This window comes from Protopterus annectens, chromosome 3.part0, assembly GCF_019279795.1.
Source record: "Protopterus annectens isolate FY-2018-M chromosome 3.part0, PAN1.0, whole genome shotgun sequence".
Classification (NCBI taxonomy): domain Eukaryota; kingdom Metazoa; phylum Chordata; order Ceratodontiformes; family Protopteridae; genus Protopterus; species Protopterus annectens.
This window is the reverse complement of record NC_056731.1, coordinates 1609443999-1609467881: the sequence shown is the minus strand read 5'-3', so window position 1 is coordinate 1609467881 and position 23883 is coordinate 1609443999. Positions and strand designations below refer to the sequence as shown.

The 23883-nt window shown below is 42.2% G+C and overlaps 1 protein-coding gene across 1 annotated transcript in view; it reads left to right on the top strand.

Annotated features, from left to right (window-relative positions):
* VPS13B (vacuolar protein sorting 13 homolog B) overlaps positions 1 to 23883 on the top strand; it is a 5424989-nt gene that overhangs the window by 5211849 nt on the left and 189257 nt on the right. The window contains exon 57 of the mRNA XM_044065647.1: positions 13741 to 13917. Coding sequence (XP_043921582.1) covers positions 13741 to 13917 — 177 coding nt within the window. The remainder of the gene's footprint in view (positions 1 to 13740; positions 13918 to 23883) is intronic.

Here is a 23883-nt window from a genome sequence, read left to right as displayed (position 1 = left end):
GTTAAGTTCTATAAGTGCAATGTAGACTTCTTGCAGTTCTTTACTTTTCTTGTTAGTGCCATTTCCTGTTGTGTGGATGTTCTTCTTTCGGCTTTTCCTGGTTAGGGGTCGGCACAGCGGAACTCCGGTCTGCTAATGATTGGCAGTAGATTTTTGCGATGCCGAGGTGCTAGCTCGGCTCCCAACCTTCAACAAAGGCACGCCCATTCCCGCATGTCTTTCAAATGCCACTCGACTGGTAAAAGTGTTAAGTCATGTTTGAATAGTTTCCACCTTAGCAGTTTCTGACCATAGCTTGACACCAGCTACCCAGCGACCACTCTAAGACACTTCTGCCATTCCTAGCTGACATTTTATCATTATTCCTACCCATTTTAGATGGCTTAGAAGTAGCTATTTGAAATGTTAGGACCTAAGAGTGTCAAGTTCCGAAATGTGGAGACTGAAAGACTGAAAAAACAGACTTAACACATACTAAGTATGAGATTGCCATTTCCACGAATATTCCTTTTTCTCTGAGGTATGGCAATGTCAGAGTTATTATATATAAGTTTGTGGGGTGCAAGGGGGCTTACCTACTGTAAAAAAGAAACCAAAAAATGCGCCACCAGGGTTTCCGGACTCATTCAGTTTTATTTACAGAAATTGTTAAGTGCTTTCATCAATCCAAGTTGACTTCATCAAAACAATACAATGAAAAAAGAGAGTTTAAATAGGTTAAAATCAACTACTATTGGCTAAAAATAAACCAATCAATTTACAATGTTAAAAGTGAATGGACAAGTCTAGAAATACATTTTCACCACCATCATAAAATGCGTAAGGGAATACAAATACTTTGTGCACTGTTCATAAAATAAATTAATTCAACAAATTGTTCCAGATGAACTAAAATATTAATTTTAAATGGTAAATGGTTTATAACTTTATATTTTTCCTGCCTTTTCCTTCAATACTGGTATAATACATATAAAAATCTTTTAGCCCAGGGTGCAGGTTAACAGCTAGCCTTAGTTGCCACAATAGTTATTTTTTACATAAAATATTCTTCCAATCCCCACCTCTCAGGTCTGTTTGCACCATATCCAGAACAGCAAATTTAAAACCAAAAAAAATCTCACATACCATGCTATGCCTACACAAGGCATTTGTCTCCTCCTTATTTTTTATGTCTTATAAATGTTTGTAAATCCTAGATTTGAAGGCTCTCCATTTTACCAACATAAACTCCTATGCAGATGTTACATTTTGCAAGGTACACAATTCTGTTAGTGAAATATTTTCCCTTTTTAAAAACACTGTAGTTTCAGTTCTATTAGATAAGGTAACAAAGGGTGCCTGCAGAATAAGACTACACTGAGGGCACTACCTACATGGTTTAGTATCATCCTTGTTGTTTTGGTCTCTCCCACAAGGTTTAGTACCATCCTTGTTGTTTTGATCTCCCCTGCCAACTTTGTTTTCTAGGATTAATTTCAGATTAGCACCCACCTTAGTAGAAAAATTGGCTTCTCACCCACCACTTTGGATATCTCATTATTAGTTTTAAAAATGCTCCAGTTTTTATATAAAATGTTTTTCACCCCACTATATAAGGGCCTATAGGTTCATAGGTTCATAGGTTCATACTAGGCTATCTGCCCAAGGGCATTTATAAGCCTAGCCCATAGTTATGTGGCTTTCGCCACCCCTTTAGTTTGAATAAAAACTATGCCTATCATTTTGCTGTGCCTCTGTCAAGCAGTGACACTGAAGTAATCCCTGGGGTATATCTGCAATCTCCCATCCATTGGTCAAGATTCCTCTTGAACAAGGCCAGAGAGGTGCTCTGCCTCAGATGTACCGGGATTTTGTTCCACAGCATAGGGAGTCTCTGGGTGATGAATCTGTCCCTCCAGCACGTTCTGTTTATAACCGTGTCAAGGTTTAAGTCTCCCGCCCTTGTGGTTCTGAGGGATCTAGATTTTTTGAGGTGAAGCATATTCATCAAATCTGGGTTTGACATGGCCTTATATGTCAGGCACAGGTCACCTCTGAGCAAGCGGTATGAGACTGAATAGAGCTGGAGTTCTTTCAGTCGGGCAGCATAAGACATATTTTGAGACCCTTTATCCTTTTGGTGAGGAACTTTTGGGGCCTTTCAAGCTGCAGCAGGTGTCTGGTCAGATACATTCCGAACGGATTGTACTCAATCATAGGTCTAATGAGTGATGAGTACAGGGGGACGATGACCTCCCTTGATCTAGATGTGAATCCCTTCATGATCAGGTGGGCGATATAGAAGGTTTTCCTAACTACTTTAGCAACATGAGTGTCAAACGAAAGGCTACTGTCAACCTGGGTCCCCAGATCCCTGATGACTTTTTCTGTGCTCAGTGGATTGCCACCTATATGGTAGCTAGGGGTAACCTTGTTTTTCCCGAAGGGTATGACTATGCATTTTTGGCGTTTAACTTCAGGCCATGGCTCTGGCACCAGTTATCCGTTTCTGTGAGGCCATTCTGGAGGATATCTGTGTCAGATGTGTTTTCGACTATGGCCCAGTTTGCAGTCATCTGCAAACTTTGTCAGCCATAACCCTCCTGTGTTTGCTTGTACTTCAGAAAAGTAGATGCCGAACAAGAGTGGACCCAGGACTGAGCCCTGTGGGACACCACTTGTGACAGGCTTTGAGTCTGACATGGCTCCAGCAACTCTGACCCTGTGGGTTCTGTCACTTAGCCAGTTTGCAACCCATCTTGTGATGTATGGGTTTACATTCAAGCTGATGAGTTTTTCGATGATACCTGAGTGGGGTATTGTGTCGAAGGCCTTTGCCAGGTCGAGGTAGGCTGTATGGACTGCCTTTCCCTCACCAATGGCCTTGGTGCCTGTCTCGTAAAAAGTCAACCAAGTTTAAGAGGCAGGATCTGCCTTTGACAAAGCCAAACTGGGTTGGATCCAAAGTCTGCAAGTTCCCTATGTCTTTATTTATGAGTTCCATTATGATCCTCTCCATGGCTTTGCAGATAAGGCTTGTCAAGCTAATGGGGCGGTAATTTCCAGGGTCTGTGGAGGCACCGCCCTTATGAAGTGGGACCACAGTCGCCGTGCGCCACTCCTTGGGTGCGTATCCTGAGGTGAGGCTAAGATTAAACAGCTGTCCTAACTGTGGGTTTAATTCCTCGTTGAGTTCGTGAAGCACACAGCCGGGGACACCATCCGGTCCCATGGATGCTGTGTTTTTGCCTTAGTGAGGGCAGTTCTCACCTGGGCGTTGGAGATGTTTGGGGGGGCTACAATCCTCTGGAATAGATATCTCTCCTTTTGGGGAGGAGCGGGCGGAGAAGTTTGCACTGAACCTGTCAGCCAGTATGTTGGCAATGTGTGTAGGTTCAGTAATTTTCACATCATTTTGAACTAATTCTGAGCATATCTGGGAGTTTCCTCCTAGGTTTCTAACATAGCTAAAGAAGGCCTTATGATTCTCTTTAGAGTCCTTGGCGATTTTTCTCTCAAAATTTGCCTTGGATGATTTTATGAGAGCTCTTAGTTTTTTACTTATAATGATCAAAGGTGTCTTACCTTTCAAGGATTTTGCTCTATCTTGTAGTAGCTTCCTCCTTTTGTTGTAGAGCTTGTTTATGGCTGGGGTCCACCAGACTGGACGCTTGCCTTTGGTACAGAGAGTCTTAGTTTTGTTTGGGATTGCCTGATCCATGCAGTCCTGTAGGTGCTGGTAGAAGGCATTTGTAAGTGATTCAGCGGTTTGAGTAATGTTTACCACTGGCTCAGGGGCCTTAAAGGAGACCACACTAGTTTTTAGAAGTGTGAAATCGGCTTTTGAGAAGTTTTTCTCTGTGGTCTTTTTTGTTTCAGGTGGGGGCGGGATAAGGACCTCCAGCGAGATTAGTTTATGATCTGATCTCACCAGTGAAGGGTATACTTCCGGTGTTGAACATTTTGATCCCATGTTCGTGATGATGAGATCAAGTATGTTTTCTCCTCTTGTGGGGATGGTGACTAGTTGTTCCATGGCATTTGAGTTTATGAACTCCAGGAATCTTTGGGTTAGAGTGTTCGGGCTTGAGTAGTGTTCCCAGTCTATATTAGGGTAGTTGAAGTCACCTAGTATGATGGTGTTTGGAGATACATTTATCCTCCAATGTTTTCAGGAAGGCCATGTGAGGTTCCTGAGTTTGAGAGGGTGGCCTGTAACATGCTACAAATTGCAGAGCAGTCTTGCCTATGGTTAATTGCACCTGGATGGTCTCCGATGCATCGCGTTGCCACCAACCTTGAGGTGTGGGTGTCCTTTATGAATATGGACACTCCCCTCCTTTCTTGGTGTTGTCCGGATTTTGGGGCCGGAACGCATGATATGAGGTGAAGCCTGTTAGTGCTGGGGTGCTCTCAGGAGCCTTGAACCAGGTTTCTGTCACAGCACAGACATCGATGTTCTCCATATTGAGAAGGGCCTCGAGTGCGTGCATCTTGAGATTGAGACTTCTGGCATTGAGCAGCATTACCCTTAGTTTTTTCCTTTTGGTGTTCTAGGGTGGTAGGTTTAGAATTTGAGCCTTGCCTAAAAAAGGCACTATGGGGGTGGCAAGAGCCTTTGCCAATATCCGGAAGCCCAGGGGTGACAGGTGCAAGCCGTCCCTTGCGAAGCAGCGTGGCTTGTCCAGCATGTCATCCCAGGCAGACAGACATTGGATCCCCTTTGAATGACACCAGAATTTAAGCCAATTATTAAAGCTGATCATCTTATCACTGTATTGTGGCATCATTCTAGGTGAAGGTAGGATACTGCTCAAGGTCAGGGTCATACCTGCCTGGGCTACATAATCAGAGAGCTCCTCGATGTCCCTTTTCATGTAGTCCAAGGAGGTACGTCTCAGGTCGTTGACACCAGCGTGGACAATGACTGAGTCGTACTTGTACCTGCTATTGAGAGACCTGAGTGCTTGCGTTATGTGGCGGATTCTAGCACCCGACAGGCAGCTTACTGTGACCTTCTCTTTACTCAGTCTGGTGAGCGGGACGTCAGTGTGTCTGACTATGGAATCACCAATGACAAGTGTGTCTGGCATTTTGTTTGGCCTTAAGGGCTGTGACTGTTTGACACTCTGACTGTGTGGTCTATGTGTTGCATGTGTTGGGTCGTGAGGTGGTAGTTGTTTGGGTGTCTGCTTTGGTGGCCTCTGCTGTTTTGGTAAATTTTTGATCAGAGCCTCCGAGTATGTCTTTGTGTGAGTATGTGTATGATTTGAAGTTGTGATGGTACCATGTGTGACTGGGTATGTATTGTGTGTGGTTACCTTCTCCTCCTGTCTGGTCTTGCCAGTCCTATGTTGAGAGAGCTCAGCCTCCAGTTTGGCCGTATAGTTGCATCTCTCGCATGTATTTGTGTTTTGTGGGAGAAGGAGAGGATTGTTCTGTGTACATGAGGCAATTGTAACATTGCCTCAATATTCCCAGGTTCACCAGTTGAGCTGGAGAGGACACTAGCAACTGATCCCTCGACATACTAGAAGTAGTAGATAAAGAGACTTTCAAAGGACTCGGGGAAGTGGGTTTTAGGCTGGTGGGGTACTATCTATAATAAGAGTGCTTTATCAAGGTGCAAGTACTGTAGGAGTAAGTGCTAGGCTTTACAGATAGAGAATAGTCTACTTGGGAATCAAGTAGAGATGAACTTTTCAGTTATAGGATATGCTGGTTAGATCAGCAGTACAGCTCGAGGAAGGTAGTTCTAAGGGAAAATTGGAATTTAGATGGCCCAAATAGTTTAACCTTGTTTAACCACTGCTGCTCTTGTGTGCAACAGTGGTAACTCCGCGCTAAATCGCGCTTACGCACGTTTAGCGTGTTTTATAGCAGGGGGCTGAAGGGAGCTAGGAATTGGCCCAAAACGACCAATGGACTACTAGTTTCTGGCTGAAACTTCACCAAATCGGACAAAAAGGCCGCTCAGTGCTTCCTACTCCCACTGGTAAGCAAAGAAACTTCCCTCCTTCCTAATAAGGCAATGGATCAGTAACAGGAACTAAAAACAAAGCTCAGGGATCAGCAACTCTGAAACTGGACTACTCTAGTTCAGTAAGGTGGGAAAACAAGAGATTTTTTTGTTTTATTACAGAGACAAGGAAAAAAACAGACAGTAAATGCTATAAATGCTGTAAATCGGCTAGCGCACTTTAGTGTGTAGCCTACAGAAACAATTTGCAACAATTAGTAACTTAAAGTGCAATAAACAGTGTAAAATGCAGAAATCACTTAAAGTAGCAGTAAAACAGGCGAAATGCAGTCGCTAGCTTAATAACAGTGGGAAAGCCACAAAAAATACTTATATCTGGTAGAAAGTCACTCTTTTAGCTCTCTGCTGCTTGGATCACTCTGCAGGCCACCACGAGGATCTGTGCTGAGTTGGTACAAGCTGGAAAACGCGTGTTTAGCGTGTTTTATAGCAGGGGCTGAAAGGAGCTAGGAATTGGCCCAAAACGACCAATGGACTACTAGTTTCTGGCTGAAACTTCACCAAATCGGACAGAAAGGCTGCTCAGTGCTTCCCACTCCCACTGGTAAGCAAAGAAACTTCCCTCCTCCCTAATAAGGCAATGGATCAGTAACAGGAACTAAAAACAAAGCCCAGGGATCAGCAACTCTGAAACTGGACTACTCTAGTTAAGTAAGGCGGGAAAACAAGAGATTTTTTTGTTTTATTACAGAGACAAGGAAAAAAACAGACAGTAAATGCTATAAATCGGCTAGCGCACTTTAGTATTATATTGTACAACACATGCTTGTACAAAATTAGTTGGTGTTTCTAACATTGATGCACCACCCACTTGCTGTGATTTTAAAGGTCCTTTGCCTAAAAGCGACTTGTATTTCTTACCCCATTCATCAAAAATTCCTTGTAGAATAGTTTCAACTAGATTATTGGGATACCCTCTATCTACAGACATATTCCTCAAGTTAATAAATTCATTCTCAACGTCCTTTTTTTGTGAGGTCATTCATGCAATCCTTATTGCCTGCCCATTAATAATACTTTTTTTCTGAGATAGAGGATGATGGCTGTTGCTTTACAAAAGGTCTTCTTACGATACACTCTAGATTTAAAACCTTCCAATTTTTTAGAAATACTGGTTTCCAGTTCATGTATCTCTCTATCATTATACTCATACGTAAATGTTAAAAAGGAGGTGGTACTATTTAAATATTCAATAAAACCAGGTACTTTCTTTTTGTCACCTTTCCACAGGAGAAAAATGTCATCCAAAAATCTATTATATAACAAAATCTCAGAATTTAAACTGCTTTTAAAAATGTATTCCAATTCCCATCCTAACAAGACAATGTTTGCATAGACGGGGGCACAAACTGCCCCCATAGCCATCCCCTTGGTCTGTTGATAATATTGCCTTCAAAATAAATAAAATTATTATCCAGTATAAGAGCCATAATCTCACATAACAAGTTGACCTGTTCATGTTGCAATTTAGAACATGCAAAAAACATTTCTTCAAAATATCCCAACCCCTCCTTCCTAGGGATACAAGAAAACAAATCTTGAACATCAGTGGTCAAAATGTCACCTCAGCAGACCATAAGTCCTGTTTCAACTGACCCAAAAAATCCCATGAGTCTTTAAGTGTGGTACCCTTCCACAACATGTTTTATCATCCTATTCACAAAAACTGCCAAATTGTGCGTTTATTATGGCTCTTATACTGGATAATAATTTTATTTATTTTGAAGGCAATATTATCAACAGACCAAGGGGGTGGCTATGGGGGCAGCTTGTGCCCCTGTCTGTGTGAATATTGTCTTGTTACAATGGGAATTGGAATACGTTTTTAAAAGTAGTTTCAATTCTGAGATTTTGTTATATAATAGATTTTTGGACGACGTTGTCCTGTGGAAAGGTGACAAAAAGAAAATAACTGGTTTTATTGAATATTTAAATAGTACCACCTCCTTTTTAAAATTTACTTATGATCATAAAGATAGAGAGATACATTATCTGGATACCACTATTTTCAAAGAATTGGAAGGTTTTAAATCTAGAGTGTATCTTAAGAAGACCTTTTGTAATGCATACCTACATTTTAACAGCCATCATCCTCTTTCTCAAAAAAAAAAGTATTATTAAGGGACAGGCAATAAGGATAGCACAAATGACCTCAGAAAAAGAGGATGTTGAGAATGAATTTATTAACTGATACAAGCTGATTATTCATTTCTTAGATCACCTTTCTCTCCTTATATAACTCTCAAGCTGTCCACTAAGTTTTCAACTACTAAACGTGAAAGAAACACCCAAATGTAGGCCCTTTGGTGGGACATCATCCTCTTTCCCCTCACTGTAGTCACCTTTTCCAGAATTAGAATCAACCACTTTCTACATACTTTAACAGCTTGGGGGCATAAGAATGTCTTTTCTTCTTATCAAACCTTTTTAACATTAAGATGACAGAATACATCTTCAGAAGAATTTCATCAGATTTTCTAATTTTAATATAACAGGAGAATGACAGAAATAAAAGGACAATATTGTTTCACATTTAGGACTCAAACCCAAGACCTCTAGCATACCATGGTAGTATCACTTCCACTGAACCAAAAAGAGTCTCTAGATACATAGGTATTGATTTTTCCCTTTTAAGCCTTACTTACCCTTTCAGAATCACTTTTCATTCCTAATTCATCTCCTAAAACAGAAGTTAGGTGGCTGCAGTCACTATCTGGGGGTACATAAATTGCAGTGTTTTTTACTGTCTGAAGCAATTAAAGCGGTATATTTTAGTTTTTCATAAAATGTTTTGAAAGTCCTAAATGCTTTCAGACACCTTAAAAGCTACTTTTTCAGGATGCTATTCATAAGTAGTGTGTGCCATTAAGTATTGTATGCCAGATGAAAAAGCAAAGGTTGCAGTGAACTTTACTTATCTTACACCAGATTTAATATGGAAGAATATCATCTGATAGTTGGATCTGTGAGGATCAGACAATCCTAACAGAACTATGTTATAGCCCCCTCTCCACCTACATGCATATTAAATATAGAGTCTCCCTGATAAGGTATGGAGTGCCGATTTGTACTTGTATAAAACCAGGGAATGCATTAAGCTGACTTCTGCTTTGGCTACCTTTCAGATCTGTCATGACAGCTTACAACACATACATGCACTCACATACACCATGAAAGTAATGTGTAGTTTTGCTACTACGTTTTGGGTTACTAAACTACATTAACTCTACAGTATTTAGTAGTACTTCATTAAAGGCAGAAAAACATTGAACTCCCATCAAGCTATATTCTGTAGACATGGGTCTGAGCCCAGTACCTGCATTTGCAGATTGCACTACTGAGCCAGTCATTCAGCCATATTGAACTTCCAAGCCAAGTGTAGCAGTTACCTACTACAGATTTAATGTAGACTAATGTATGCACCAGTTTTTAGAACATCATTCTTAGAGATGACAGAAGAAATTGTGATAGATATAAATTGCCACATGTTTATGTGTATCAGTAAATGTTGCAGTTCAGAAGCACACCATTGTGGTGACAGCAGATATAAAGTAAAATGGCAATGGTGGTGTTAAGATGTCTCATAGGTTCATAGGTAAGTACTAGGCTATCTGCCCAAGGGCATTTACAAGTCTAGCCAGAGTGTGTTGGCTTTCGCCACCCCCTAAGATTAGTTCCCTGTGACTCTGACCAGCCATTAGTTCCCTGCGCCTCTGTCCAGCAGAGCCACTGTAGTGATCCCCGGGGTAAATTTTCTGTTTCCCATCCACCCATCAAGGTTTCTTTCCTTTTAATCCATGTTTGCCTCCTTCATGTGCTATCTTAATCTGCAAATTTAGAAGTACAGGAAGCTGCATGGTAGTATTTTTGCCACACGTGGAAAGAATTCAAACACTGTATTTAAAAAAATATATATTTTTTTCGTTGTCTTCATCATGTGGAGTCAAATCCCTTTATCACTTTTATAGCCTAGTGGGCCATGTTGCAGTCATACCCAATGATACACAGTAGCAGATACAAAACCATTGCACCAGCAGAGTGAGCAGAATGTATTTCTTTCCAGTACATCAAAGGCTTTGTATGTGTTTGGAGTCAGAGCAGAACAATCATCATTTTTTTTAACTTTAATGTCACCCATTTCAGTTTCTCCTAATTGAAACAGACGGGTCTAAACCAGTAGATATAAGCTTTATGATGCAGTATAAACTCCATCAAAAGGTTTCATGCATTTAAGGATAAAAATCAGGCCCAAAAATACAAGCTGATTATTCATTTCTTAGATCACCTTTCTCTCCTTACATAACTCTCAAGCTGTCCACTAAGTTTTCAACCACTAAACGTGAAAGAAACACCCAAATGTAGGCCCTTTGGTGGGACATCATCCTCTTTCCCCTCACTGTAGTCACCTTTTCCAGAATTAGAATCAACCACTTTCTACATACTTTAACAGCTTGGGGGCATAAGAATGTCTTTTCTTCTTATCAAACCTTTTTAACATTAAGATGACAGAATTCATCTTCAGAAGAATTTCATCAGATTTTCTAATTTTAATATAACAGGAGAATCACAGAAATAAATGGACAATATTGTTTCACATTTAGGACTCAAACCCAAGACCTCTAGCATACCATGGTAGTATCACTTCCACTGAACCAAGAAGAGTCTCTAGATACATAGGTATTGATTTTTCCCTTTTAAGCCTTACTTACCCTTTCAGAATCACTTTTCATTCCTAATTCATCTCCTAAAACAGAAGTTAGGTGGCTGCAGTCACTATCTGGGGGTACATAAATTGCAGTGTTTTTTACTGTCTGAAGCAATTAAAGCGGTATGTTTTAGTTTTTCATAAAATGTTTTGAAAGTCCTAAATGCTTTCAGACACCTTAGAAGCTACTTTTTCAGGATGCTATTCATAAGTAGTGTGTGCCATTAAGTATTGTATGCCAGATGAAAAAGCAAAGGTTCATAGGTTAGTACTAGGCTAACTGCCCTTGCAAGCCATTGTAAGCCTAGCCAGTTATCCCTTGTGAGGCTCAAACCCTGCACCTTGTCTTTGTAAGGTAAACACCTTAACCACTAGGCCACCCTCCCAACCCATAGTTACAGTGAACTTTACTTATCTTACACCAGATTTAATATGGAAGAATATCATCTGATAGTTTGATCTGTGAGGATCAGACAATCCTAACAGAACTATGTTGTAGCCCCCTCTCCACCTACATGCATATTAAATATAGAGTCTCCCTGATAAGGTTTGGAGTGCCGATTTGTACTTGTATAAAACCAGGGAACGCATTAAGCTGACTTCTGCTTTGGCTGCCTTTCAGATCTGTCATGACAGCTTACAACACATACATCCACTCACATACACCATGAAAGCAATGTGTAGTTTTGCTACTACGTTTTGGGTTACTAAACTACATTAACTCTACAGTATTTAGTAGTACTTCATTAAAGGCAGAAAAACATTGAACTCCCATCAAGCTATATTCTGTAGACATGGGTCTGAGCCCAGTGCCTGCATTTGCAGATTGCACTACTGAGCCAGTCATTTAGCCATATTGAACTTCCAAGCCAAGTGTAGCAGTTACATACTACAGATTTAATGTAGACTAATGTATGCACCAGTTTTTAGAACATCATTCTTAGAGATGACAGAAGAAATTGTGATAGATATAAATTGCCACATGTTTATATGTATCAGTAAATGTTGCAGTTCAGAAGCACACCATTGTGGTGACAGCAGATATAAAGTAAAATGGCAATGGTGGTGTTAAGATGTCTCATAGGTTCATAGGTAAGTACTTGGCTATCTGCCCAAGGGCATTTACAAGTCTAGCCAGAGTGTGTTGGCTTTCGCCACCCCCTAAGATTAGTTCCCTGTGACTCTGACCAGCAGAGCCATTAGTTCCCTGCGCCTCTGTCCAGCAGAGCCACTGCAGTGATCCCAGGGGTAAATTTTCTGTTTCCCATCCACCCATCAAGGTTTCTCTTGAAGAGTGCTATTGAGGGGCTTTGCCTGATGTATATTGGAATTTTGTTCCAAAGCATGGGGAGTCTCTGGGTCAGGAATCTATCCCTCCAGCATGTCCTATTTAACGTTGTGGTAAGGTTTATATCCCTAGAGCGTGTGGCTCTCAGGGATTGTTTTTTTTTAGGTGGAGCATATCCATTAATTCTGGGTTGGACATGGCCTTGTATGTCAGGCAGAGATCACCTCTGAGTAAGCAGTATGCAACCGAGTACAGCTGGAGTTTCTTTAGTCGGGCTGCATAGATCATCTGTTTGAGACCAGTAATCCTCTTGGCGAGGTACTTCTGTGGTCTTTCCAGCTGTTGCAGGTGTCTAGTAAGGTACATCCCATATGGGGCGTTGTATTCTTTAATGGGTCTAATAAGTGATGAGTAGAGAGGCACAATAACCTCCTTTGGTCTGGATGCGAACCGTTTTGAGATTAGGTGGGCCACATAGAAGGATTTTCTAACCACCTTGGCAATATGATTATCATATCTCTTGCCTTTTGCTTCTAATATGCCTGTGTGTACACACACACACACACACACACACACACACACACACACACACACACACACACACACACACACACCTAAGGTGCCTTATTTTTAATGAAATGTTAAACTGAAGTTTCATCTGCCTGTTCCACTGCTAGTAATAGTTGGTGGTGGTTGTTAGAGTATGCCGTTCTACTTATTATTGAGAGCAGAGGAGTTTACCTCAGCATTCTAACCAAGTCTCCCCTTGTCAGTCTAAATATTACCTTGCATCTCCCTTTTGAAAAAAAAAAAAAAAAAAACGGTCCTAGAGTAACACACAACCTTTAAACAGGATAAAGAGGGTAAGGCACACTGCAAATCAGAATTGTACATCACCACAGCAAATATGTATAGAAAGATAAAATAATTATTTAAATATTATAATGAAACTCAGGCAAAATTTTTTATTTTTTCCTGCATCCAGTGTTGATCTTAATAAAAGCAGCATGGGGAAACTGGGCAATTTTTAGTATCTTGATATTTTATTTTATTTTATTAAAGTTTTTTTTTTATTTACACGCACCATCTGCCTACCTTTTTTGTGCTCTTTATACGTACTGGTTTGCTCTTTACCTGCACTGATAATTTTAGTATCCCTTTGCTGCGCATCATATTGTGTCAATCAGTTCAAAAGGAAATATATCCCTTTGTTCTGAAGAAAATAGCAAGGTGCATGCTTGTTTGAAAATGCACAGTTACTCTCTCCCCAGACTCTGGAATAGATTGCCCATACATATCAAGCAAAATGCCTCTTTGGCCCTCTTCAAAAGGAACCTTGACAATTGGATGGGAGAAAGGTAATTCACCGCAGGGATCATGTCAGTCGCCATGCTAGACAGGGGTCCAGGGAAGTAAATAGTGTGGGAAGAAATATCCAGGGAATTGTTATGGCTAGGCTTGTATAGGCCCTAGGGTTGATAGCCTAGTACCAACCTATGAACTCACTCACATAGTTGAACAGCAAAGTCTTACCATGTGTAGAATAATTTGAAGGTGTGGACTACTTATCTAGTATGTCAAAAGTCTGTAATGAAATAGAAAGGAAAGAGATGAATGCTTCTCTTCTTCAGAAATGGTACTTGATGATTAACACTATCTTTTCTGTTATTGCTTTAGGTTTTAATTTTACACACTTGTTTTTTCTTTGTTTTTTTCTCCCTTCCCTAGGCTGGGTTGTTGGCTCTTTGGAAATTATTGGAAGTCCAGCTAGTTTAGTGAGAAGCATCGGTAATGGAATTGCTGACTTCTTTAGGCTTCCATATGAGGGCTTAACTAGAGGACCTGGAGCATTCGTCAGTGGTGTTTCAAGAGGAACAACGTCATTTGTAAAGCACATCTCCAAAGGTATGTGCCGGTAGTTAACTGGTACCCCAGATATGACAATGGACAGTGCAAGCAACAGGTGCCACTTAAAGGCTAAAATGACAGTGGCTTTCTTTAACATAATGCACTGCAGTGTTACTTTCAGGTCATGTAATGGTAGATTTAGGTAATTACTTTTTTCTCTCTCTTCATTATCTCAGTCAGCATTGCACAGTTCTGTTTGTGAGAGACTTGTTAGTAAGAAAAAGGTATTTTACCCTCCTCTGCACTTGACCATAACCAGGAATCTTTTTATTGCAAAACTGTTAAACCATTGCCATCTTGTGGACTTATCAAGTCTAAGCATGTTGTATGTATAACTGAAGTTCATTGATAAACGCAGGACAATATTATGAACCATCTTTTCTAGAAATTTGTTGCAGACTGTAACTATTTTAAATATAAGTATTTTTGTAAGATTTTTGTTCACTCCAAGAATGTTTCATTCATTATTCAGTATTTTAAGCCATCTTCTAATGGTAGCTGAAAATTGTACATTGTTGTTGCCAATACAAAACTTGCCTCAGAATTAATAACTAAAATGGTTTGAGATTTCTATTCAAAATGATGTGCTGACAATGGGCCCTTATTCTACAGATTCTGTTATTGCAGGCCACTAAAGAAACTCCTTGTATGCTTTTAAGCTCTTTGGTGCTTAATAAGTGAACATTTTCTCTACTTTCCTATAAGTAACAAGCATATTTTCCCCTTTAATTTGATTAAAGGTTGCCTTTGTTGTACATTTTAGGGTTTATATTTTTGATAACCTAGCATTTGCAAGAACTGCTATTGGTTACTTCTTCTGTTATATGTTTGAATAAATCAGATGACTACTATTGCTGTAAGAATATGATTTTGAACTGTAATTTCAGATAAGCTTCAAAAAATAAACCTGGACCCACTGAGTTTAAATGTTCTGCACTGCTAGATAGCTTTTGTCAGCTGGACAAGGTACATGGAAAATCTGAACTTTTGGCCTCTCTTATTTATAAATGAAGCAATTTGTATAGATGTCTCTAAATGGAGATGTCCTTCTATTCTCATATTGCAGTATTCCAAATCATTGGATTTTCCTCTCTTACTACCTGAACGTCTGGCCAGTATACAAAAGCTTCTAGTTACTGCAGGGTACATGGGATGTCTGACATTCGCTAAGGTAACGTGGGCCATAAAAGTGACGTCTACATGTACCAGACCTCAGAACTTACTTCTCTTCCACCAGTTGAGCGTCAGCTGTTGCTGCCGTACCGGCCATCTGATCGTCTTTTCACATATTAAGTACCCTGTTGGGGATGTTTTGTTCTTTTGTGTCACTGCATGCTTGTTTAGGTTCATGTTATCCAGGAAGGGAAAGTGTAGGTGCGGTCGTCCGATCCCCCCATAAGGATGCCCATGAACATTGCCTTTTCTGTGTAGGGCTATGCACGACTATAAGTCCTGCTGCATCTGTCAGGCCTTCGTCTCTAAAACCTTATGCTGCCGTCTGCATGCTTTGAACATTTATTTAGAAAATCAGCACCTTAAGAGCTTAGCTTTAGCTATGGAGGGGATGTCCGGTCAGCCTGTCTAGCCACCTAAGAAAAAGGCCAAAGTTGCTAGGCCTGAATCCTTCCTGCACCTCCTCCACCTGACGTTAGCCTGGAGGAACGTTCGGTTGCCATCGATATGGGTACAGTGGGTACTGTTGGGGAAGCCGCCACAGAACCCAGAGTGGAAGGCACATCCTCCGAGGTAATGCAGGCATCTGCTGCCAATGGTGAGGGGGAACCTTGGCTTGTACCATCCGCCCAGATGGGTCCTTCCACTACTGCAGATGTTAGCGAACCTAAACCTTCCTTGGTCCCTATGCCCTCTAGACCTTCCCTGAAAAAAGAAACAGAAAAAAAACAAAGCATGTTTCTTCCCCTGGACGGAGCCAGCTGGACTGGCAGGCATTTTCTCAGAGCCTCTTCAATGCTTTTTAGGCTCTTAGGCCTGCTACTCCCTCATCCTCCCCAATGGCTCCCCCTGTAATTAGCACTAGGGCTCAGGCTAAAGATATTTCTCAACCTGAAGATGAGGACTCCTCTGACTCCTATTCAGAGGGTTCTTTGTACTGTCTCTCCCAGTTACCATCTCCCCTTGGTTATGCCACCCCAGAGGAAGATTCTGCTGACACAGATTCTCCAGGTGAGGATCTCAACCTTGGGGAGACCATTTCCAAAATGAGGGAGTTCTTTAAGTGGAATTTCACTGAGATGACACAAGTTCAGAAGAGATTATATGAACTTCTACAAATGGACATTCCTGCTCCTTCAGCTATACCTCCAGTCTTGCTATTTTTTTTTGGATGCTTTTAATGCAGCCTCTGTGAAACCTGATTCACAGCCCCCTGCCCCTCGAAGGCCTGACAGATTCTACAGGGTCCCTGAGGGAGCCAAATATCTTATTAAATGCCCTGTGGCAGACCCTGGCACTGTATCAGTTTCAGCTGATAAGTCCTCAAAACTGCTTCCATCCACCTCAGTTCTCCCTAAAGATAAAGACCTCAAGGCCATGGAGCACCTTGGAAAAAAGGTTTATACCTCAGCTACCCTGGCATTCAGAGCAGTAAACTATCAAACTCATATGTCAAAATATGCCTTAGCCCTTTTAGGACAAGCCACTAAGCTTCTGACTGAGATCCCAGATTCTCATGCCAAGGCACAGATATCCAGACTTATATCCTTGTCTTCCCAAGTCACTAGGCATTCCATTAAATGCAGCTACGATGCAGCTCAAGTCTGTACCAGATCTGTTGCATCTGCCACAGTCCTGAGAAGATATTCCTGGCTACAGTTACAGCGCTTACCTGATGATAGGGCAAAACTATTGGAAGCGCCTCTTGATAACTCTGCCCTCTTTGAGAGAAAGGTGGCTGAGTTGTTCAAAACTGTACAACCGAAGGGGAAAGAGTTAAAAGACCTGAAGCACCTGTTTGTTTCTCCTGTCCCCAAATTCCACAGGAATTACCCTTCAAAAACTCAATTTGTAATGAAACAGTCTGCTTCTCCTCCGCTTTAGTGGGGCAGTAAAAGCACCAGGAAGCAAAAAACTCCTTCCAGGCCTGCTCAGACTCCAGCCCAGAAGCCTCAGTTTCAGGACAGGGAAGGTAGTCTGTGACTACCTACCATCACTGAACAAACCTCTCACTTTCACCCCCCCCTTCCCTAAGACTTTCTCACTGTCTCCCTTTTTGGAAAAACATTACCTCAGACAGGTGGGTCTTATCCATCATAGAAAAGGGTTATTTTATGACCTGGATCAGAACACCTTCCTTGAGGGGTTTTCCACAGCCACCCAAAGAGCAGCTTCCCCTTTTTCAGCCAGTTATAGACAGCCTTATTGCCCAATGAAGAATTAATTCTGTCCCTATGACAGAAAAGGGAAAGAGTTTCTATTCCAAACTCTTCCTAGTCCCAAGAAAAGATGGTCCCTAGAGACCAATCCTAGATCTTTCCCACCTCAGTCTTTTCCTGCAAGTGCCTGCCTTTTGTATGCTCACTGTGCAGACCCTCTTCCTCTTGATTTTACCTCAGGGATTCCTAGCCACCTTGGACATCAAAGATGCCTACCTGCACACCTCCATAAGGCCCAATTACAGGAGATACCTACGTTTCTCTGTGGACTCCACACATTTTTGGATGTTCTTTGTGTTTCACTGTTGCAGTCATAACTGTAGGGTACTCCTGCCGGCAGGCAGTCCGAGGTCGGACAGAATATCAAAGTCTGGGTCCGGCATCGGCTGTATCAGCAAGTACCCTGACGTCAGAACGCATGGGTATAAAGCTGACAGCCGACGCCATCTTCTCCAGTCTTTCTTGCTGTGCGGTGCAAAGCAGTTCGCTAGTTGTTGGTTGGCGTTTTCAAGACAATGTGGTGTGATTGTCGTCGGTCCGAAGTTTTCTACTTCTCTTCTCAAAGCTAAGTACCCGTTGAAACCTTTTCTTGCTCCTCCGATGTCAGAAAAAGTTAATAATTGTGTATCGTGTGGAAAACAAATACCTCATAAAGATTTCCACTCTTACTGTCTACCTTGCTTAGGCCCTGACCACGACGTTTCTTGCTGTCGGTTCTGTGCCAGGTTTAATTCTCGCACTATCAAGCGTAGGTACGATTGGGTCTTGAATTACTTCGGTAGACGATTTAATTATAGGATGTCGTCGGATACTTTACCGACTACCGGAATACAGAAGAAACGCAAAGACAAGGACAGGCCTCCGAGGTCCAAACAGGATACTTTGCAGCCGGAGCCAGCTTCGGGTTCGGCGGTCGTCAGTGAGGCGCTTTTGCAGCCCCTGTCATCCGCCACTTCAGAACCGATGGCCGACATGGACTCCCATGTGGAGCCATCTAGGCCTAGTAATTTGTCTGCTGCAGGACCTTCGGACGTTGCTCCTTCAGATGGGTCCGGAACCGCTGTGCAGGTACCAGCTTCTGAGGGGGTCTTCAGGCCTTCACATATTACTATTTCCACAAAGACAAAGGCTAAGTCAAAGACTCCTGTTAAACCCAGACTTTCTGCTCAAGCTTCTTCGGATTCAGCTCCTAAGACTCAGAAGCAATTACTACGGATGGCTGAGGATTTATTAACTATGATTAGGGGCTCTCACCCTCCTCCTGAGAAAAGGCCTAGACAGGATATCCCTTATTATACCATGACCCCCCCCAAAACGTGCATGCTGATTGGCCACTGTGCCCGTTGTAAATCGAGATATACTAATGGAAAAAGGTCCGGTTGCCCGGACTTTTTTTCCATTAGTATAACTCGTTTTTTTAAAACACTGTCTCGCTATGTTAAAAGGGTTTAACATAGCGAGACAGCTTTAAAATAAGCAACGGAGATCTCCGTTGCTTATTTTAAAGCTGTCTCGCCATGTTAAACCCATTTAACATAACGAGGCAGTGTTTTAAAAGCAGGAGAAAGCAAGATCTCCGTTGCTTTTTAGTCTCGCTATGTTAAATGAGTTTAACATAGCGAGACAGTTAAAATAAGCAACGGAGATGTCCGTTGCTTATTTTAAACTGTCTCGCTATGTTAAACTCATTTAACATAGCGAGATTAAAAAGCAACGGAGATCTTGCTTTCTCCTGCTTTGCTCAAGCTCTGATGTACTGCGCAGGCGCGCAGTACATCAGAACTGCCGCGGATGCCAGACATCTGCGGAAGGGCAGTAAACAGGCATTATACTATGCCATTATTTAAGAAAAGTAACAGTTTCTTTTCTTAAATAATGTCATATAATAGCAATAACCCACTTCTGGTGTGGGTAATGCTAAATTACCCACGATTGGCTTTTTGGTCCCTCGGGCTTCGCCCTCGGGACCAAACCACGCCAACCGTGGGTAAATTTAGCATTACCCACACCCAGGCGTGGGTTATTGCTATATGATTCCTCTGATCAGGCTTCTGTATCTTCTGTTTCTTCCTCTGATCAGGATTACTCTTTTCCTCCTTATGAGGATTTGGATGCAGAGGATTCTGTTCCCTCTGCCTCTCCCCCTGAAGATTTCTCTTTTGGGGAAACCTTGCATGAGATGAGGGAGCATTTTCATTGGGAAGGTCAGGATTATTCTGCTTCCAAAAAGAGACTTAGGGAATTTCTTCTTCTCCCTCAACACAGGCCTTTAGCTATTCCTCCTGTACTTGACATTGTGGATGATGCCTTCTCTGAAGCTAACTTGAATCCTGATTCCATGCTGCCTGCTCCTTCTAAGCCTGATAGATTTTACAGGGTCCCTGATTCCCATCAATTCTTATTTAAGAACCCTTCTGCTGATCCTGAAACTATTTCAAGAGGGTTCTAAGGCTGCTAAGGCCGCCTCCTCTAAGAATCCTATCCCTCTGAAAAGGATTCTCGTGCCTTGGACAGGTGGGGCAAAAGGTTTATACTTCAGCTACCCTTTCTATTAGAGCTTTAAATTGCCAGTTTCACATGTTTAAGTATCAACAGTTTCTTTTATCTGTTTTAAAACAAAGGCTTTCTATCTTTCCTGCATGTGCTGAGGACAAGGAATTACAGGATGTGTTGCATGCAACTGAACAAGTTAGCAAACATAGTTTGCATTGTGGTTTTGATGCCTTAGAGGCTTCTTGCAGGGCTGCTGCCTCTGGTACTGTTATCAGGAGACATGCTTGGCTTTGTGAGTAGAATTTACCTGAACAAGTTAAGGCTAAATTGCTAGATGCCCCTGTTCAGCATGATGTCTTATTTGGATCTAAGGCCGAGGAGGTTATTAAAAAGATGGAAGAAAAAGCCAAGTCTATGCAGACTGTAAAAGATTTTTTGCAAGTGCAGCCTCCTAGATTTTCCAGAAATTGGCCCTCCAAAAATTGGTCTTTTCCCACTTCTGACAGGCCTCAAAGGGGAAGATATAGACGCTCCAGAGGTCGGGCGCAGGCTCAGGCCTCTTACAGATCTAGACAGTGGACTGCTTCTTCACCTAGAAGGGGAGAAGACAGACCTCAAACCCAAAGAAAGCAGACCCAATGACTCCCTCTGTTGGGCTTCAGGTGCTCCTTCCTTGGATGCCCCTCTCGGAGGAAAACTTTCTCTTTTTTACCAAAATTGGACTCACATTACCCAGGACAAATGGGTGTTAGACGTGATTTTGAAAGGCTACAGATTCCACTTTCACACTCTGCCAAGGCCTTCCGGCTGGCCAGATCTGCCAAAACATCAATGGACAGAGGCCTTAAATCAAGTGGACGCTTTATTAGCCTTAAGAGCCATAGAACCTGTTCCACCTCTAGAGGTGGGGAAAGGTTTTTACTCAAGACTTTTTCTGGTCCCGAGAAAACCAAACTCCTGGAGACCTATTCTGGACCTCTCAATATTAAACACCTTTTTGGAAATTCCAAAATTCAAGATGCTTACACTTCAACAACTTCTTCCAATGCTCTCGCAAGATGCTTGGATGGTAACATTGGACTTAAAAGAGGCTTACTTACACGTCCCCATAAGGCAACAATGCAGAAAGTACCTCAGATTCAAGGCAGGCTCGAGACACTTCCAATTCTCTGTACTGCCATTTGGCTTATCTACTCCGCCCAGAGTTTTTACCAAATGCCTGGCTCCAGTAGTAGCTTACTGCAGACTTCAGGGGATTCAGATTTACCCCTATCTGGACGACTGTCTAATTCAGGCAGACAGCAAAGACCTTTTACTTCAACACCTGCATTTTGTTCAACATCTTCTCCTACTACTGGGATTCTCAGTGAACACAAAAAAGTCACATTTAATTCCTTCTCAACGAATGACCTTTTTGGGAGCTCTTCTAGACACAAGTTTACAGATGGCCTTCCTTACTCCAGAAAAACAGTTATAGCTGGCTTCAATCTTCAAGACCTTGGCAACATTGACTCAGCTCACTGTAAGGAAATTCCTGCAGGCTTTGGGCTACATGGCCTCTTGCATCCTGTTGATTCCAAATGCGAGGCTTCACATGAGGAAACTTCAATGGTACCTAAAGAGTGTATGGTCTCAGCATTGCCACAGTCTGGATACAATGATTCCACTGATTCCCTGCCTCCAGAAGGAATTCCTTTGGTGGTCCAGGGCATGTGTTTTGAACGAAGGGAAGCCCTTTCGTCTTCCTCAACCTACTCAGATCATAACCACGGACGCCTCAGATTATGCTTGGGGAGCTCATTTTCTAGACAAATGCCAACAGGGTTCTTGGACAAACAAACACCTTCTATGGCACATCAACTTGAAAGAAATGTTAGCAGTCCAAAATGCTCTTCTAGCCTTCCAGACTCTTTTGAAGCCAGGACCTCTGCTAATTCGAACAGACAATACCACAGTCATGTGGTACATAAGCAAGGGGGCTCTCACTCTTACCCCCTTTGCAGACTTGCCATGACTTTATGGGACACAGCCCTAAATTTGAATCTGGATCTTCAGGCACAGTTCATTCCAGGAAATCAGAATCTCTTAGCAGACAGCCTAAGCAGAAACATTTTGGATCCTCACGAATGGATGTTGGACCCCAACTTATTCAGCATGATAACTGCAGTTTGGGGCTGTCCTCACATAGATCTGTTTGCATCCCATCTCAACCATCAGTTGCCTCTCTTTTGCACCAGGTCCTTCCACAAGACAGCTTGGAAAGTGGATGCCCTGTCCTTCAGCTGGAGGAATCTTTTGGGATATGCCTTCCCTCCTCTTCCTCTTCTGCCTCGGGTATTGCTAAAGATAAAGCTGGACAAACCCTGACTGATCATTTTGATAGCTCCAAATTGGCCTCGTCAGTTTTGGTACCCAACTCTACTGCACCTTTGCTTGGAACCCCCTTGGAGTCTTCCTCTGACCCATTCTCTACTGTCCCAGCATCAGGGTCAGGTATTTCACTCTCAAATCAAGACTCTCTGCCTGGCAGCTTGGTTCATCAAAGGCAATTGATTCCTTCTTCTCTTCCTAAACAAGTTTTGGACATTCTTTTGGAAGCTAGGCGTCCTAGTACAAGGAAATCTTATGCTTCTAAATGGAAAAGATTTTGTATTTGGATGCAGGATCGTGGCTCTGATCCTTTAATACATGATATTCCCTCTATTTTACTTTATCTCTCAGACCTTTTCATTAAAGGTCTTTCCTTTTCTTCCATTAAAATTCATGCTTCTGCTATTTCGGCTCATTTCAATTGTGATCCTCCCATTTTTTCCCACCAGCTGGTTAGACCATTTCTGAGAGGAGATAAGAATTTAAGACCTCCTAGATCTCCTCCTGTCCCTCCTTGGGATCTCAACTATGTCTTGGAAAAGCTTACTTTGCCTCCTTTTGAGCCTGCTGCCTCTGCGGATATTAAGTTCTTATCCTGGAAGACAGCTATCTTGTTGGCCTTGACTTTTGCCAGAAGGGTGTCTGAGTTACAAGCCCTCATGGCCGTGGAACCATACCTCATCTTCCATCAGGACAGAGTTTCCTTGAGGACCTATCCTACTTTTATGCCTAAGGTAGTTTCTAGAGTGGCTCTAAATCAGACTATTCTCCTTCCTACCTTTTTCCCAAAACCCCAAAATAAGGGGGAAAGGATTTTGCATTCATTGGACGTACACAGGCAACTACGTTTTTACCTGGACAAAACTAAAGATTTCAGAAAATCAGATCAATTGCTTATCTCATTTGCTTCCAGTTCTCTAGGTAAAGCTATTTCTAAGCAAACTATTTCCAAATGGATTGCTCATGGAATAAGATATTGTTACTCTCTTTATGGAAAACAGATTCCAGGTACCGTCAGGACTCATTCTACTAGAGCAGCTGCCACTTCAGCAGCCTTTCTCAGAGGAGTTCCTACCAAGGACATTTTGGAGGCTGCCACTTGGAGCTCTGTGCATACCTTTTCCAAGCACTATAACCTCCCTTTGTACTCTAAGTCAAGGGCAGGCTTTGCCTCTGCTGTCTTGCAGGGTCTTCTAGCTGCTCCTTCTTCTTCATAACTTCCTCCCTTGTTCTCAGCTTTGGGATTCTACCCTACAGTTATGACTGCAACAGTGAAACATGAAGAACATAGTACAGTTGTGTATACCTACCATAAATGTAGATGTTCGAGTGTCTTCACTGTTGCAGTCGGTGTTTTCCTCCCTCCAGACCCCTCTTGTTTCTTTTTGCTTACTGTGTTTCCTTTTCCACTTCCTTTCTGGTGTATTTGTGTTTCCCTTGGGACACCTTTTGGTTTTATGGGGGCTTCTGACATCAGGGGCAAGAAAGGCTGGAGAAGATGGCGCCGGCTGTCAGCTTTATACCCATGCGTTCTGACGTCAGGGTACTTGCTGATACAGCCGACGCCGGACCCAGACTTTGATATTCTGGATGACCTCGGGCTGCCTGCCGGCAGGAGTACCCTACAGTTATGACTGCAACAGTGAAGACACTCGAACATCTACATTTATGGTAGGTATACACAACTGTACTTTCTCTGCCTTGCCCT